This window comes from Salmo salar, chromosome ssa06 (assembly GCF_905237065.1).
Source record: "Salmo salar chromosome ssa06, Ssal_v3.1, whole genome shotgun sequence".
In the NCBI taxonomy this organism is placed as follows: domain Eukaryota; kingdom Metazoa; phylum Chordata; class Actinopteri; order Salmoniformes; family Salmonidae; genus Salmo; species Salmo salar.
The window spans coordinates 25,687,501-25,706,379 of NC_059447.1; the positions used below are offsets into that span (position 1 = coordinate 25,687,501).

The following is an 18,879-nucleotide window of genomic DNA, read 5'->3' on the forward strand; positions in this document are numbered from 1 at the left end:
ATGCTAACTTAGCTATTAGCTAACTTTTACTTTACCCTCCATGCTAACTGAACTATTAGCGAGCTTCTACTTTACGTCTGCTAACTCTGTGTCCTCTCTCTCCCTTTATGCAGGTTCTGCGCTACTTTGACTATGTGTTTACGGGAGTGTTCACCTTTGAGATGTTGATTAAGGTAATTCTGAATCTATTTCACTCTAGCTATACTTGTAATATTTTGACGTGAGACCGTCAATAACAAAACATATCCACTCTCTCTGTCTCCCTCACTCTAATGCCCCCCTCTCTCTCTCTCACTTTCTCTCTCTCTCCCCCTCTTCCTCATTCTCTCCCCCCCACCTCTCTCTCAGATGGTGGATCTGGGCCTGGTGTTGCACCAGGGCTCCTATTTCCGTGACCTGTGGAACATCCTGGACTTTATAGTGGTTAGTGGTGCTCTGGTGGCCTTCGCCTTCACGTAAGTTACCCTCCTGCCCCGTCATCTCCTCTCCCCCAACTATCTCTCTCTCTCTTGTCCTGCCTGCTGCCCCATCTCCTCCTCTCCCCCATCTCCCCCTCTCTCCTCTCCTCTCTGCCCCCTCTCTCTGCTGTCCTTGCAAGGGGTCATAACGTCACTGCGCAGACAGCCTCACAGGCGCCCTGGAGCAAAGCCCCACTCTCTCTCTCTCCTCTGTTGCTCTCTCTTCTGTCGCTCTCTTTTCTGTCACTCTCTCTTCTGTCACTCTCTCTTCTGTCACTCTCTTTTCTGTCACTCTCTCTTCTGTCACTCTCTCTTCTGTCACTATCTCGTCTCTTTATATCCCATGCTCTTGTTCTGTCTCATGTTCACACTCCCACGCTCTCTCTCTCCTGTCTCACTCTGTCTCAGTCTTAGCTCCTCTGTCTTGCTCTGTCTCACTCGATCGACAACCTTCCCACAACCTTCCCATAACATCCAACTCCCCAGGCTACTGGTACTACCGTTTCCCCAATGCCCCTTTCAATCATCGTTCGCCAGAGGAAACCCCTTTCCCCTCCTCCTGTCCTTTATCCCGCTCCCCATCTCACCTGCCTCCCTCGCTCTTCATTTCTACTTCTCCCCCCTGCGGTCCAACACTATCCCCCTCCCCCTTTCTCTCCCAACGTCCACTACGCCCCCCTCTCTTGCTCCTCTCCTCCCCCTTATCTCCCGTGGGTGTGAGGACCACCCCAGGCACCTGTAACCCTTTAGTGTCCCAGGCGGTTCTGGAGCTGAGGGGCCTGAGCCGCACCCCTCCTCCACCCCTCCTACGGAGCAGGTATTTCAGCTTCCTTCTTCTGCCTGAGCTTGGGCTGGGAGTGGGACAGGTGCTATGGCTGGTGATGGAGCTGGTACTATCGCTGGGGCTGGAGCTTGGTGTGGGATGAAGAAGGGTGCCTTAATGGAATAAAGGTTTAGGATGGGGGAAGTGCTGGGTCTAAAGCTAAATGGAACGGGAGCTGGGGGTGTGGGGAAAGACAAGTGCTGGGGTTGTAGCCGGGATCAGGATGGGGTAAAAAAAGAAGAGGATTAACGTTGAGACAAGGGGGTTAGGGCTGGAGTGGGGTTGGGGGTAGGTGGGGTTGAGTGAAGAGAGGTGTAGTTCTTGGAATAGTACATTGATACATTGACCCTCTTGAAAAGAGATGCTGAGTCTTAATGTGACTACCTGGAGCGACACAGGATAGATCAACAGACTAAAGGGAATGGTTGGGTTGGGTGTGATGCTAAAATGTGGGTAGGCTTAAAGGGTTGTTTTTGGACTGTGCTAGAACTGTTAGCTTTTTCATGATCCAGACCTCCTATCGTATACCGCGGCGCCTGAAATGGTGTCCAAGATTTCTCTAGGCTGGTTGATTTAGACCTAGGATATGATTTTACAATGATTTTATACATAGTTGCATGACATAAAGTCATTGGTTAAGGCTTGTGAGTTGATTATTGTACATGCTACCTGAACACATAGTGCATGAGTTATTCTGGTAGTATTGATGTGAGTCTTTCCACGCTAACCCAGTCCCCTTATACAGGTGGATCATTGAACAATGGAAAAAAATGGCGACCAGGGCATTTTGATTCACTCAATTCAGGAATTGAATTTGAAATGTTGAACCCCTTCAAAGAAAATACTGGGATATTTTCAAAACCGTTCATTCAATTTCAACTGATCATCTGAATTGACTGAATCAAAATGGAATCGAAAGCCCAACCCTAAAGGAAAGCACGGGTATGAGGATGATGTGCACATAAGCATACATACATACTTGAGGTCCATATACATGCATCTAAAAATGGGAATGGCAATAACTAACAGTCATTTCTGCAATGCATATGAACAACCTATCGTAGCTCTGAGTATATGATCATTCATTAGCTGATAGGGGTGTTGCGTGTTTCGCAAACAGAAATCACTCCACTTTGTATCTTCCCAAGCATGTCTTATACTTCCTCAGGGAAGGTCCCTTTCTTCCACCCTTACTCCCTAGGCCCTAACACTAGCTCCCTTTGCTTAACCCTTTGCTTCCCCTCCATAGAGAGGGGCTATTACCATTACAGTGGGCATGCAAGTTTTCTCCTTTAAGGGAGAAAGATTGAAAAAGATACCTGGATGTGCCTGCAGAATACTCCCTCCCTCCCTCCCTCCCTCCCTCCCTCCCTCCCTCCCTCCCTCCCTCCCTCCCTCCCTCCCTCCCTCCCTCTCTCCCTCCCTCCCTCACCCCATCCCTCACTCCTTTACTCTGCTCCTGTGGAGAGAAACAAACTGTTCACCAATCCCTTTTACATTCCTCCTTCTCCTCACTCCATTTTCATGATCTCCGAATGGATAGGTTCACAGAATGTTAGCATTGCCCAGCTAGCATTAGCATCATTACAATTGCCTATCCAATCATTTCACATCTGCAGTCATGTGAAGGAGATGAAGGAAAGGATGATTTGTAGGAATATTGGGACACTCAAGGTAGAAGTTGCATCAAACCACAGATCTAAGACCAGATTGTCCTCCCACAAATCCTAACCTTGCCCGTTAGGGTGGTAAAAATGAATATGATTCTAGATCAGTGTCTAGGGACAACTTCATGCTACTCTTCCTCTGAGTGGCCGGTGCTCCAGGGTGGCAGTAGCACCCCCTGTCTGTGGGACTGACCCCCTGATCATGCCATGTTATGTGTGTATGTGTGTGTCACTGTCAAGTGTATGCGTGTGTGTGTGTGTGTGTGTGTGTGTGTGTGTGTGTGTGTGTGTGTGTGTGTGTGTGTGTGTGTGTGTGTGTGTGTGTGTGTGTGTGTGTGTGTGTTTGAGTATTTCATGTATATATGCGTCTTTCTGTATGTATGTATGTGTGTTGCATATATATACGTGTATCTTTCTGTATGTGTGTGTTGCATACTGTATATATGTGTGTCTATCTGAGTGTATATGTATGTTCGTGTGTTTCACTTTCTGTGTTAGGCCTGCGTTTTTAGTCTCAGGGTATAATGGAATGTTTGACAAAGGTCCAGACAGACAGACAGACAGACAGACAGACAGACAGACAGACAGACAGACAAACAGGTAGCAAGACAGACAGACTCTGATAGATCAGTCAGATAGTCAGAGACTCTGATAGATCAGTTAGACAGCAAGACAGACAGCAAGACAGACAGCAAGACAGACAGACAGACAGACAGACAGACAGACAGACAGACAGACAGACAGACAGACAGACAGACAGACAGACAGACAGACAGACAGACAGACAGACAGACAGACAGACAGACAGACAGACAGACTCTGATAGATCAGTCAGACAGACTGATACTCTGATAGATCAGTCAGAGAGACAGCAAGACAGACAGAGAGAGAGAGACAGAGATCAGTCAGACAGACAAAGATTGTGATAGATTAGTCAGACAGACAGAGATTGTCATAGATCAGTCAGACAGACAGACAGAGACGCTGATAGATTAGTCAGACAGACAGAGATTGTCATAGATCAGTCAGACAGACAGACAGAGATGCTGATAGATCAGTCATATAACAGTGAAACTCACAGGGCCAAAGCAGACTCTAACAGATAAAGATAGTGCCCTTATTCAATTGGTCGAAATCAAGCAGCATTGCAGATAGAACGAGTGCTCCCATTGGAGATCTGTATCACCACTTTGATCTAATTACTCCGGCATCCAGTGTCTGGCCTGATGATCGGTATTATCTGGGCTCGTGCCGTCATCCTGCATGCCTCTCAAATAAATAGAAGAACCACTGTGCCTGAACATAATGCTCTTCCCAAGGCAGGACACTGATAGGCCGAAACTGGTACACACCTACACTAGTGGACCAATCAGATGACTGGAAGGGAAGTGGTTTGATATTGGTTACTATGGTTACTAACATGGATGCTCCCCTCAGTTGACCCTATGGAATTGTTAAAGCATCATTGATGTTGAGCATCGATGGTGGCACTAGTTTGGTGCTATGTCTCACTTATAGAGTTCTCTCTATGTCAGTGTGTGTCTGTGTGTGTTGTGTGTGTGTGTGTGTGTGTGTGTGTGTGTGTGTGTGTGTGTGTGTGTGTGTGTGTGTGTGTGTGTGTGTGTGTGTGTGTGTGTGTGTGTGTGTGTGTGTGTGTGTGTGTGTGTGCGTGCGTGTGCGTGTGTGTGTGTGACAATGGGCTTCTATAAAGGCATAGATTGTTTAGCCACAAAACTAGCATTGAATTATATAACTTCCCATGCCAGACAAACAGACAGGTAGCTAGGAGTGTGTATGTTGGGGAGGTTGAAGATATGTGTGTATGTGAGAGGGGAGGGATCTAACAAAACGCAGGCCTTGCACTCTTTTTTTCTGTTTCTCTGTCTCTCATATGGATGTTTTTCCTCCTTCAAACCCGTCCTTTTCCCTTTGTCCCGTTTTCTCTCCTTCTCTGTCTCTTTCTTTTCCTATCTCTCTCTCTCTCTCTCTCTCTCTCTCTCTCTCCTCTGTCTCGCTGTCTCTGACCCTCTCTGATCTCTCCGTTCCGGACCAACAGGAGCAGTAGCGGGTAAAGTTGTGTTCTCTCTCTCTTTCTCTTCTGCTGCGCTCTGACTGCTTGTCCTTCCGATCACACGGCTTTCCTCTCTTTCTTTTTTAAATCTGTCCGTCCTCATTGTCGCCCACGTCTTTATCTCTCTCTCTCTCTCTCTCACTGTCACCCACGTGTCTTTATCTCTCTCTCTCTCTGTCGTTCGCCCTGCTCTCTCTGTGGAACAGCTCTAACTAACATACGACTCAAATGAATTCAACATGAATCAAATGTGAATCGTTCATGTGTGAGTCTGAACTAAATCTAAAGCAAATCATAAGTGACTCAGAACAGACAATGAGAATAAAAAGAGTAGAGGACACAGAGTAATAGGTGAAGCAAGTGAATCAAGTGAAGAGAAGGGGGAAGTGTGATAGTGTAGATACAGGTTCTGGGGGCTGGTCATGCTGGAGCTAGAGAGCAGAGGGAGACAGTGGAGGTTCTGGGGGCTGGTCATGCTGGAGCTAGAGAGCAGAGGGAGACAGTGGAGGTTCTGGGGGCTGGTCATGCTGGAGCTAGAGAGCAGAGGGAGACAGTGGAGGTTCTGGGGGCTGGTCATGCTGGAGCTAGAGAGCAGAGGGAGACAGTGGAGGTTCTGGGGGCTGGTCATGCTGGAGCTAGAGAGCAGAGGGAGACAGTGGAGGTTCTGGGGGCTGGTCATGCTGGAGCTAGAGAGCAGAGGGAGACAGTGAGTCCTAGGAAATGCTGCTCATGGAGATCAGACACACACATGCACACAAATACTCACACACACGCTATCACAGGCAGATGTTGTAAACACACACACATACCTGCACACACGCAGAAACAGATGTGTAAACACACCCCTCCACACACACACACACAGTCAGCCACCAGTAAGTAGCATTACATCTGGTGTAACAGCTGCAGCCGCAGCAGGAGGTTCTAGAAGACCTCAGGCATCCCCCACCATGACCTCTGACCTTGGAGAGGTCACAGCTGACCGTTTACCCCCTGAGGCTGAGTAGGGAAGACACAGGGAAAAATCTGGAGGCATCTCTCACTGAGATGCAAGTTAGTTAGTTCCTTAGTTAGTCAGCTAGCCACCTAGTTAGCTAGCCAGCTAGTTAGTTATTCACTCAGATCTTACAGTATATGCAATTGGGACAGAGTTACCTCCACCAACCAGGTGCTAGGGCTAGTCTCTCTTCTCTATATGACCAGATACTCAGAGAGAATCCTGTCCACTCCCACACATGTTAGTATGTCCACAGTCTCCCCTCTAAAAAAAAAAGAAAGAGGTTTGGCTTGGCATTTCAGTCCAGAAATGCCTGCACAATATGTTTGTCTTTGCCAAAGACCAAGACACAATGTCATGCTGTTTGGGCTATGCTATGAAACCAGCTTGGGGAGGGGAGTGGTAGAGCTAGTGTCTCTGTGTAGAAAAGTTCCCCATTCCTCTAGCTATCAATGGAGAACAAGGTTTCAATACAGCATGGGAAGCTATAGGTTTCAAAGCAGCATGAGTAGACTGCACTGTTTCAGTATTTCAGTGCATGTGTTCGTGGGTTCAGCCACCTTGCTTAGTGTTGGATGATGCATTGCACAGTGCTAAAGTTGTTGAGAGTAGTTTGAATGGAACAATCCATTTTTATATAGCATGTAACAGCATACAGAAAGCTGAAAGTACAGTGCAACTTAACCTTGTAGAAGTAGTCTGTCATAATAAAGCATGCTTTGTCAACTAACCGTGTCTGAGTTCCTGTCAGTGAGTGAACTCAGCAGCTACCTTCTAGGAATGGTCTCCTACTACTTCTTCTCCCTTCTATTTGAATCAAGAGGGGCAACGCCAGCTTCCTTCATGTGCCGCCCCTTCCCTCTCTGACTGTTTGTGTGTGTGTGTCTGCATGTGTGTGTGTGTGTGTGTGTGTGTGTGTGTGTGTGTGTGTGTGTGTGTGTGTGTGTGTGTGTGTGTGTGTGTGTGTGTGTGTGTGTGTGTGTGTGTGTGTGTGTGTGTGTGTGTGTGTGTGTGTGTGTGTGTGTGTGAGAAACAGGGGGAGCAGTAAGGGGAAAGACATCAGCACAATCAAGTCTCTGAGGGTTCTGAGAGTGTTGCGACCTCTGAAGACTATCAAGCGTCTTCCAAAGCTCAAGGTACGTTCAACTCTAACCATGTTAATTACTGTCTGTTAACAGCCACATCCACCATTCTGATAAACATTTCTCCCAGGACCTTACAGTGTCCAGGCTGTTGGACCTCTTATTTGTCTCATTGTTAACCTTTATTTAAATCTGCACAGGGTTTTCTGGCTTTTTAGACTCTGCCCCAGTCGCATACAGATGGGCTGTGTGCCTTTGTTTGACTGTGCATCTCTGTGTCTCCAGGCTGTGTCTGGCTGTGTTGTTGTGTATCTCTGTGTCTCCAGGCTGTGTTTGACTGTGTTGTTGTGTATCTCTGTGTCTCCAGGCTGTGTCTGACTGTGTTGTTGTGTATCTCTGTGTCTCCAGGCTGTGTCTGACTGTGTTGTTGTGTATCTCTGTGTCTCCAGGCTGTGTCTGACTGTTGTTGTGTATCTCTGTGTCTCCAGGCTGTGTCTGACTGTGTTGTTGTGTATCTCTGTGTCTCCAGGCTGTGTCTGACTGTGTTGTTGTGTATCTCTGTGTCTCCAGGCTGTGTCTGACTGTTGTTGTTTATCTCTGTGTCTCCAGGCTGTCTGACTGTGTTGTTGTGTATCTCTGTGTCTCCAGGCTGTGTCTGACTGTGTTGTTGTGTATCTCTGTGTCTCCAGGCTGTGGCTGACTGTGTTGTTGTGTATCTCTGTGTCTCCAGGCTGTGTTTGACTGTGATGTTGTGTATATCTGTGTCTCCAGGCTGTGTCTGACTGTGTTGTTGTGTATCTCTGTGTCTCCAGGCTGTGTCTGACTGTTGTTGTTTATCTCTGTGTCTCCAGGCTGTGTCTGACTGTGTTGTTGTGTATCTCTGTGTCTCCAGGCTGTGTCTGACTGTGTTGTTGTGTATCTCTGTGTCTCCAGGCTGTGTCTGACTGTGTTGTTGTGTATCTCTGTGTCTCCAGGCTGTGTCTGACTGTGTTGTTGTGTATCTCTGTGTCTCCAGGCTGTGTCTGACTGTGTTGTTGTGTATCTCTGTGTCTCCAGGCTGTGTCTGACTGTGTTGCTGTGTATCTCTGTGTCTCCAGGCTGTGTCTGACTGTGTTGTTGTGTATCTCTGTGTCTCCAGGCTGTGTTTGACTGTGTTGCTGTGTATCTCTGTGTCTCCAGGCTGTGTCTGACTGTGTTGTTGTGTATCTCTGTGTCTCCAGGCTGTGTCTGACTGTGTTGCTGTGTATCTCTGTGTCTCCAGGCTGTGTTTGACTGTGTTGTTGTGTATCTCTGTGTCTCCAGGCTGTGTTTGACTGTGTTGCTGTGTATCTCTGTGTCTCCAGGCTGTGTCTGACTGTGTTGCTGTGTATCTCTGTGTCTCCAGGCTGTGTTTGACTGTGTGGTCAACTCCCTGAAGAACGTCCTGAACATCCTCATCGTCTACATGCTCTTCATGTTTATATTTGCTGTGGTGGCCGTGCAGCTGTTCAAAGGAAGATTCTTCTTCTGCACTGACGAGTCCAAAGAGTTTGAGCGCGACTGCAGGTCAGGAGACACACTCATGAAGACACACATACTGTATGGACACATGATGTAGACACACACACAGGTCAGGAGACACACTCATGAAGACACACATACTGTATGGACACATGATGTAGACACACACATACACACACACACAAACACACACACACAGTATTAAGTATGAACAATCTGTTGTGTGTTCCAGGGGCGAATATCTAGTCTATGAGCGGAATAATGAAGTGAAGGCGCAGAAGCGGGAGTGGAAGAAGTACGATTTCCACTACGACAACGTGCTTTGGGCCCTGCTCACCCTCTTCACCGTGTCTACCGGAGAGGGGTGGCCGCAGTAAGTACAGTACACACACACACACACACACACACACACACACACACACACACACACACACACACACACACACACACACACACACAGACTGATAGACACACAGACACATGTTTATGCACACACGATTTCTCTCTCTCTCTCTCTCTCAAACACACACACACCCAAACACATAAACACAACCCCCAGCCAAACACAACCGCCCCACTCCCCCTATCATAACCATCCCTCTCTCCTCTCTACCTTCCACCAGGGTGCTGAAACATTCAGTGGATGCGACCTATGAGAATCAGGGCCCGAGCCCGGGGTACCGGATGGAGATGTCCATCTTTTACGTGGTGTACTTCGTGGTCTTCCCCTTCTTCTTCGTCAATATCTTCGTAGCTCTCATCATCATCACTTTCCAGGAGCAAGGAGACAAGATGATGGAGGATTACAGTTTAGAGAAAAACGAGGTGAGAAGAGAGAGACAGGAGGGGGAGGGAGAAGGCAGAGAGGTTGGAGAAGAATGACATGAAAAAGTGATGGCAAAGATACTGTATTTAAAAATATATATATATTTAACCTTTATTTAACTAGGCAAGTCAGTTAAGAACAAATTCTTATTTACAATGACGGCCAACCCCGGCCAAACCCTAACCCGGGCGACGCTGGGCCAATTGTGCACCGTCCTATGGGACTCCCAATCACGGCCAGTTATGATACAGCCTTGAATCGAACCAGGGTCTGTAGTGACTCCTCTATCACTGAGATGCCATGCCTTAGACCACTGCGCCACTCTGGAATTGTAAAAAATTATAGCTATTATTTGTAACAACCCCAGGCTTTTAAGAGTGTGACAAAAACATCCAAGGGAGGATGCTCAGTTGGGACCGTGACTAGCATGCTCTCCTTAAGAACAGATGGCCTGGGTTCAACCCCCCCCCCAGTGGTGTCACCTAGTCCCGCAGGTCTCAAATAGTTGAGTCAAATGTTTAAGCTCTAGGCTAGAACCAACGCCTGATGAAGGCATTTTCTGAAACACATTGGTTGTAACAATAACATATACATTTTCACACACACTGGTTGAACCAATGTTGTTTCCACGTCATTTCAATGAAATTATGTTGAACCAACTTGGAACAGATGTTGAATCGATGTCTACGCCCATTGGGAAACTTCGGTGACACTTTACTTGACATCCAGCGTCATAACACGTTATGACACGGTCATAACCTTTTATAATATGGTCATATATTTAGACCTGTTGTGACATATATTGTGTTATTTTATGGCTGGTTATGACACCTACATAAGAGTGTCAAAACCCACAAAACCTACCACACAAGGCAAAACATCCCATTACACCATAGCCTACATGTCAACAGTATGTTTACAGTATGTAGTAGAATTGTTTTTAAATTGACCATGTTAAATTATAATTGTAATTTCGCACACATTGATGTCAGACATGCACCTACCCCAATGCTCTGTTGATGAATGCAGCAGCAGATTTCAGGATCAGAACAACACCCTCTTTTTGACTGAGGACATGTACGTGATAGGCCTATCTGGCTTATATGATTATGATGGTCATAATGCTACTTGACAGTGTCATAAAGTGTATTTTCTTAGTCCTAGTAAAGTGACACAGGATGTTCATAAGTTATTTATCCTGTGGCGGACTGCAATAGCATCGAATAGTCCCCGCGATATGCAACTGTTCAGGGAAGTCAGGAACCAATACACGCAGTCAATTAGGAAAGCAAAGGCTAGCTTTTTCAAACAGAAATTTGCATCCTGTAGCTCTAACTCCAAAAAGTTTTGGGACACTGTAAAGTCCATGGTGAAAAAGAGCACCTCATCCCAGCTGCCCACTGCACTGAGGCTATGTAACACTGTCACCACCGATAAATCCACGATAATCGAGAATTTCAATAAGCATTTCTCTACGGCTGGCCATGCTTTCCTCCTGGCTACCCCAACCACGGCAAACAGCTTCGCACCCACCGCAGCTACTTGCCCAAGCCTCCCCAGCTTCTCCTTCACCCAAATCCAGATAGCAGATGTTCTGAAAGAGCTGCAAAACCTGGAGCTGTACAAAACAGCTGGGCTAGACAATCTGGACCCTCTCTTTCTAAAAGGATTTGCCGCCATTGTTGCAACCCCTATTACCAACCTCTCTTTCGTATCGTCCGAGATCCCTAAAGATTGGAAAGCTGCCGCGGTCATCCCCCTCTTCAAAGGGGGTGACACTCTAGACCCAAACTGTTATAGACCTATATCCTTCCTGCCCATTTCGAATCCCACTGTACCTTCTCCACTGTGCAATCCGGTTTCTGAGCTGGTCACGGGTGTACCTCAGCCACGCTCAAGGAACTAAACGATATCATAACCACCATCAATAAAAGATTGTACTGTGCAGCCGTCTTCATCGACCTGGCTAAGGCTTTCGACTCTGTCAATCACCGCATTCTTATCGGCAGACTCAACAGCCTTGGTTTCTCAAATGACTGCCTCGCCTGGTTCACCAACTACTTCTCAGACAGAGTTCAGTGTGTCAAATCAGAGGGCCTGTTGTCTGGACCTCTGGCAGTCTCTATGGGGGTACCACAGGGTTCAATTCTCGGGCAGACTCTTTTCTCTGTATACATCAACAATGTCGCTCTTGCTGCAGGTGATTCCCTGATCCACCTCTACGCAGACGATACCATTTTGTATACATCTGACCCTTCTTTGGACACTGTGTTAACAAACCTCCAAACGAGCTTCAATGCCATACAACACTCCTTCTGTGGCCTCCAACTGCTCTTAAACGCTAGTAAAACTAAATGCATGCTTTTCAACCATTCGCTGCCCGCACCCGCCCGGCTGACTAGCATCACCACCCTGGACGGTTCTGACTTAGAATATGTGGACCACTACAAATACCTAGGTGTCTGGCTAGACTGTAAACTCTCTTTCCAGACTCATATTAAACATCTCCAATCCAAAATGAAATCTAGAATCGGCTTTCTATTCCGCAACAAAGCCTCCTTCACTCATGCCGCCAAACATACCCTAGTAAAACTGACTATCCTACCGATCCTCGACTTTGGCGATGTCATTTAGAAAATAGCCTCCAACACTCTACTCAGCAAACTGGATGCAGTCTATCACAGTGCCATCCGTTTTGTCACCAAAGCCCCATATACCACCCACCACTGCGACCTGTATGCTCTAATCGGCTGGCCCTCGCTACATATTCGTCGCAAGACCCACTGGCTCCAGGTCATCTATAAGTCTTTGCTAGGTAAAGCTCTGCCTTATCTCAGCTCACTGGTCACGATAACAACACCCACCCGTAGCACGCGCTCCAGCAGGTATATCTCACTGGTCATCCCCAAAGCCTACTTTGGCCGCCTTTCCTTCCAGTTCTCTGCTGCCAATGACTGGAACGAATTGTAAAAATCACTGAAGCTGGAGACTTATATTTCCCTCACTAACTTTAAACATCAGCTATCCGAGCAGCTAACCCGATCGCTGCAGCTGTACATAGCCCATCTGTAAATAGCCCATCCGATCTACCTACCTCATCCCCATATTGTTTTTATTTACTTTTCTGCTGTTTTGCACACCAGTATTTCTATTTGCACATCATCATCTCCACATCTATCACTCCAGTGTTAATTTGCTAAATTGTAATTACTTGCTACTATAGCCTATTTATTGCCTTACTTCTTCACGCCATTTGCACACACTGTATATAGACTTAATTTTTTTTCTATTGTGTTATTGACTGTACACTTGTTTATTCCATGTGTAACTCTGTGTTATTGTTTGTGTCGCACTGCTTTGCTTTATCTTGGCCAGGTTGCAGTTGTAAATGAGAACTTGTTCTCAACTAGCCTACCTGGTTAAATAAAGGTGAAATAAAATGTTAAAAAATGTATACAAATTTAAAATATGATGGGAAAAAAAACATGACTGTAAAGAATTCATTACAACAAAGGATTTAAGTTACAAACTTTCAAACAATTGGAACTCAAACAAATGGAACAAATGAAGAAAAAAAAAGTTGAATAAATGTGGGTTTTGACACTCTTATGTAGGTGTCATAACCAGCCATAAAATAATTAAATATATGTCACAACAGGTGACATATTTGGGTCATGACAGTGTTATGACCATATTATGACAGGTTGTGACAAGCTGTTATGACATATGATGACATGGTTCGGGCCGTGTCATAATGGTCCTACCAAGAGTTGCTGAAAATCTTCTCATCTTTAGAACAAAAGCCAACACATCCTGTGGGTTTGCAGGATCAGGGTTGAAGACCACAGCACTTTCAGTCAGATATTAACCCATTGTTGTCTGTCTGTGTATGTGTGTGTTTCCAGAGAGGCTGTATAGACTTCGCCATTAATGCCAAACCGTTGACGCGACACATGCCTAAGAACAAGCAAAGCTTCCAGTATCGCATGTGGGAGTTTGTGGTGTCGCCGCCATTCGAGTATACAATCATGGCTATGATCGCGCTCAATACTATCGTACTGATGATGAAGGTACAACAAGCCTGGACACTGATTATATCACTTCATATATACCGTCACTCCTTTCACACACACACATCTATCTATCTATCTGATATAACTAATATTTCTGCCTATGTGTGTGCTAACCTGTGTGAGTGTCTCTATCTGTCTTCATATGTGTCTTCCTCTCTGTCTGTGGTTGTCTGTCTCTGTGTGTGTTTGGATGTGTCTTCCTCTCTGTCTGTGGTTGTCTGTGTCTCTGTGTGTGTTTGGATGTGTCTTCCTCTCTGTCTGTGGTTGTCTGTGTCTCTGTGTGTGTTTGGATGTGTCTTCCTCTCTGTCTGTGGTTGTCTGTGTCTCTGTGTGTGTTTGGATGTGTCTTCCTCTCTGTCTGTGGTTGTCTGTGTCTCTGTGTGTGTTTGGATAATATGTGTCATATTCCTTTATGCATTTATTTCTGTCTCTGTATTGGTGTTATTGTGAATTTCTGTGTACTTGTGTATGTCTATGTGCATATATTTGTATATGCATGCATGTGCAAATATTTGTGCATGTGTGTGCGCATGTGTGTGTTTGTGTATGTGTGTATGTGTGTAGTATGACGGAGCCTCTCCGGCCTACGAGGCTGTGCTGGCCAACCTGAACATCGTGTTCACCTCGCTGTTCTCCATGGAGTGTGTGCTCAAGATCATCGCCTTTGGAGTGCTGGTAAGTGTGTCACACACGTCTTCCAATGATGATAGGAATGCATTTTAGATGTAACTAACTAACTAACTACATATAACTAACTAACTAAGCAATCTATCAATCTAACATGCCAAAGCTTGCCCTCAAAGTATAGTCCTATAGCAATCTGAGAATGTAACTAATTAGCTAGCTAACTACATGTAACTAACTACATTGAATCTAATGATCTGTCTATCTGTCTCTCTATCTACTGGTAGTATGTGTATAAATGTATAGAGATTATTATTGTTTTTCCCAGTTAATAAGCTATGTGTACTGTAGCAGTCACCTGGGTATTGAGAGAGACAAATAGCTGTAGTCAGTGGAAGGTGTGCAGACACAGAGATAGAGGGATGGGTGAGAGGAGAATGAAGGAGAGGAGAGAGGCACAGAGGAGACAGTTTGAGGAAGAGTGGTGGGAAGATATATGGAGAAGAGGGGGAATAATTAGAGAAGAGAGAGAGAGATAAAGAGAGAGAGAGTGCGAGAGAGAGAGAGGGGAGGGGGGAGAGAGAGAGAGGGTGGGGGGGAGACAGAGAGAGGGGAGAGAGAGAGAGAAAGAGAGAGAGAGAGAGAAGTTTTTACATTTAAATATCCTTTATTGGGTCTGGGAACCCTCAACACAATAAACACTGAAACAAAGCCGTGGTTACACATCAATTAGAAACACAACACCAAATCTTCCTCCACACTAACTCTACACAACAGCCTCTGAATACCCCATATACTCATAAACAGATCAATGTTGTTAACCATTTTGGCAATAGGCAAACTCAACCCTCAGTCTCGCTGCCAACATCCCCTCCAGCATTCCCACCACATCCACAGACCCCTGTCCCCGGATACTGTTCTTTCATGTCTTCCATATTGCTAATTTAGCTGCCCCTGACACAAAATTAAGCAAGAGAACTACACCCCTTCGACTAAACCTGTACTTTGGCCCAAAATATAAACTGTTGGAAAGAGAAAACCTCTCCCAGAGCAGAGAACCAGCTAGTGATCAGGTCAATCATCCCGACCAACCTGGGACACTGTAAGAACAGATGTGCCAGAGTTTCAGACTCCGGTGAGTCCAAAAACATAAACACCTGTCGCCGAAAACACATAACCTGTTTCAAAGCCGGGTGTTTGCAACCCAATGGGACAATCTTAATTGAACTTGCGAACTTCCCAAACCGCAATAACTCGCGCTTCAATAGCTCATTGGGAATAAACGGCGGTACATTTGAAATCGTTACCCTTGTTGACAGAGAAAAAAGCTGCGTAACTTGAATAAACATAGCTTTAAGAAGTACACCATGCTCAATCAACCAATCAACAAGACACTCTTCTTTAAGAAGTACACCATGCTCAATCATCCAATCAACAAGACGCTCTTCTTTAAGAAGTACACCATGCTCAATCATCCAATCAACAAGATGCTCTTCTTTAAGAAGTACACCATGCTCAATCATCCAATCAACAAGACGCTCTTCTTTAAGAAGTACACCATGCTCAATCATCCAATCAACAAGACGCTCTTCTTTAAGAAGTACACCATGCTCAATCATCCAATCAACAAGACGCTCTTCTAAGAACTACACCATGCTCAATCATCCAATCAACAAGACGCTCTTCTTTAAGAAGTACACCATGCTCAATCATCCAATCAACAAGACACTTCTTTAAGAAGTACACCATGCTCAATCATCCAATCAACAAGACGCTCTTCTTTAAGAAGTACACCATGCTCAATCATCCAATCAACAAGACACTTCTTTAAGTACACCATGCTCAATCATCCAATCAACAAGACACTCTTCTTTAAGGAGTACACCATGCTCAATCAACCAATCAACAAGACGCTCTTCTTTAAGAAGTACACCATGCTCAATCAACCAATCAACAAGACACTCTTCTTTAAGAAGTACACCATGCTCAATCAACCAAACGCTCTTCTTTAAGAAGTACACCATGCTCAATCATCCAATCAACAAGACGCTCTTCTTTAAGAAGTACACCATGCTCAATCATCCAATCAACAAGACACTCTTCTTTAAGAAAAACACCACTGCTTTATTCATCCTGGATGCATAGGCAACATTCTCATATCCTACCTTCTCTCCTACGGCGGCCAGAAACTCCTCCACGGTGACAGTAGCTTCAGTAACACACCTAAAGCCATGCGGAAGTGACAGGGACGATGTCCCCATGTGGGTCACCATCCCCGCCAAAACCAGGGCAATTCCGACAAGAAATACAATATACTTAATACTACCACAACAAAAAAGAATAATAACCTTATTCATGCATAGAAAAAGGCAAACCACCAAGAAAAGGAAACTCCAGACAACACTCACTCATACAATTCCCAGCATGCACCAAACACTCCCAACATGCAGAAGGAGAGAGAGACAGAGAGAGAGAGAGAGAGAGAGAGACAGAGACACAGAGAGACACAGAGAGAGACACAGAGAGAGAGAGAGACAGAGAGAGAGAGAGAGAGAGAGACAGAGAGACACAGAGACACAGAGAGAGAGAGAGACAGAGAGACACAGACAGAGAGAGACACAGAGAGAGAGAGAGAGAGACAGAGAGAGAGAGAGACAGAGACACAGAGAGACACAGAGAGAGACACAGAGAGAGAGAGAGACAGAGAGAGAGAGAGAGAGAGAGAGAGAGAGAGAGAGACAGAGACACAGAGAGAGAGAGAGACAGAGAGACACAGAGACACAGAGAGAGACACAGAGAGAGAGAGAGACACACAGAGAGAGAGAGACACAGAGAGAGAGAGAGAGAGAGACACAGAGAGAGAAAGACAGAGAGACACAGAGAGAGACACAGAGAGAGAGAGAGAGAGAAAGAGAGAGAGAGAGACAGAGAGAGACACAGAGAGAGACAGAGAGAGAGACTGTCACGGTTGTCGTCTGGAATGGAGGACCAAAACGCAGCAGGAATGTGGATGCTCATCTTGATTTATTTATAAAATAAAGTGAACGCCAAAATAATAACCCGGAAAAACGCACGAACAACAAAACAGTCTTGTAAGGCTCACATACGCAAAACAAGAAACAATCTCCCACAAACACTACACCAAACACATACCCATATATAGGACTCTCAATCAGAGGCAACGATCAGAGGCAATCAGAGTCCAACCCCCCATTAACCTAAACATAGAAATACAACCAACTAGACTAAACATAGAAATACATAAACAAGGAACAGTGCCCCAAAACCCCGGAATACATAAATCAAATAACCTTCTCCAAAAACACCACCCCGAACCACATAAAACAAATACCCTCTGCCACGTCCTGACCAAACTACAATAACAAATAACCCTTATACTGGTCAGGACGTGACAGAGACAGAGAGACTAATAAAAAGGAGAGTCAGGGATTTTCGGATGGTAAAGATTTAGTGGAACAGGAACAAAGAGGACACACAGATAAATACACACACAGACATACATGCCCAGTGAAAATGCACAGAGAGTATGGTGTTTTATTTAGTTCTGTCCTAATGCACAGAGAGTATGGTGTTTTATTTAGTTCTGTTCTAATGCACAGAGAGTATGGTGTTTTATTTAGTTCTGTCCTAATGCACAGAGAGTATGGTGTTTTAATTAGTTCTGTTCTAATGTACAGAGAGTATGGTGTTCTAATTAGTTCTGTCCTAATGCACAGAGAGTATGGTGTTTTAATTAGTTCTGTCCTAATGCACAGAAAGTATGGTGTTTTATTTGGTTCTGTCCTAATGCACAGAGAGTATGGTGTTTTAATTAGTTATGTCCTAATGCACAGAGAGTATGGTGTTTTATTTAGTTCTGTCCTAATGCACAGAGAGTATGGTGTTTTATTTAGTTCTGTCCTAATGCACAGAGAGTATGGTGTTTTATTTAGTTCTGTCCTAATGCACAGAGAGTATGGTGTTTTAATTGGTTCTGTCCTAATGTACAGTTTGGCTGCAGGCTTATACATGGCACCCAACAAAGGGCTTTTACTGCAGCAGCAGTCACAATACAGTATGTACCACAATCCTGTGATCCCTTCTCTTTTTCAACCAACCAGCCAACCAACCAACCAGCCAACCAGCCAGCCAACCAGCCAGCCAACCAACCAGCCAACCAACAAGCCAACCAACCAACTAACTCTCTTTCTCTCAGACTCTAGTCATATATGTTGCTGGAATGACTTCAATATAGCATAACTGACGTTCATTTTATCTTGTCTAATATATGGCCTGTTGCCGTCTGACACTGACTCACCTTTTTTATCCGTTCTCTCCTCAATCTCTTTCCTTTCTTCCTAATCTTTCTCTGTTTCCCTCCCTTCCCCCTCCCTCTTTCTCTTCTGCCCACAGAATTACTTCAAAGATGCCTGGAACATTTTTGACTGTGTGACAGTCCTGGGCAGCATTACAGATATTTTAGTGACTGAGCTCGGGGTAAGTGAGGAGGCAGGGGGAATTAACAGTGGGAAAGGGAAAGGGTGTGTCAGCAAGTTCAGTGGTATGAGTGGGAGAGTGAGAGAGGCAGAGAGAGAGAGAGAGAGAGAGAGAGAGAGAGAGAGAGAGAGAGAGAGAGAGAGAGAGAGAGAGAGAGGTAGAGAGAGTGAGACAGGTAGAGAGAGAGAGAGAGAGAGAGAGAGAGAGAGAGAGAGAGAGAGAGAGAGAGGTAGAGAGAGTGAGACAGGTAGAGAGAGAGAG

At 45.4% G+C, this 18,879-nt stretch overlaps 1 protein-coding gene across 1 annotated transcript in view; it reads left to right on the forward strand.

Annotated features, from left to right (window-relative positions):
* LOC106606804 (voltage-dependent P/Q-type calcium channel subunit alpha-1A) overlaps positions 1-18,879 on the forward strand; it is a 131,242-nt gene that overhangs the window by 55,226 nt on the left and 57,137 nt on the right. Inside the window, 9 exon segments of the mRNA XM_045721286.1 lie at positions 114-173; positions 349-455; positions 7,053-7,152; positions 8,483-8,643; positions 8,831-8,971; positions 9,222-9,423; positions 13,330-13,494; positions 14,062-14,172; positions 18,535-18,618. Coding sequence (XP_045577242.1) covers positions 114-173; positions 349-455; positions 7,053-7,152; positions 8,483-8,643; positions 8,831-8,971; positions 9,222-9,423; positions 13,330-13,494; positions 14,062-14,172; positions 18,535-18,618 — 1,131 coding nt within the window.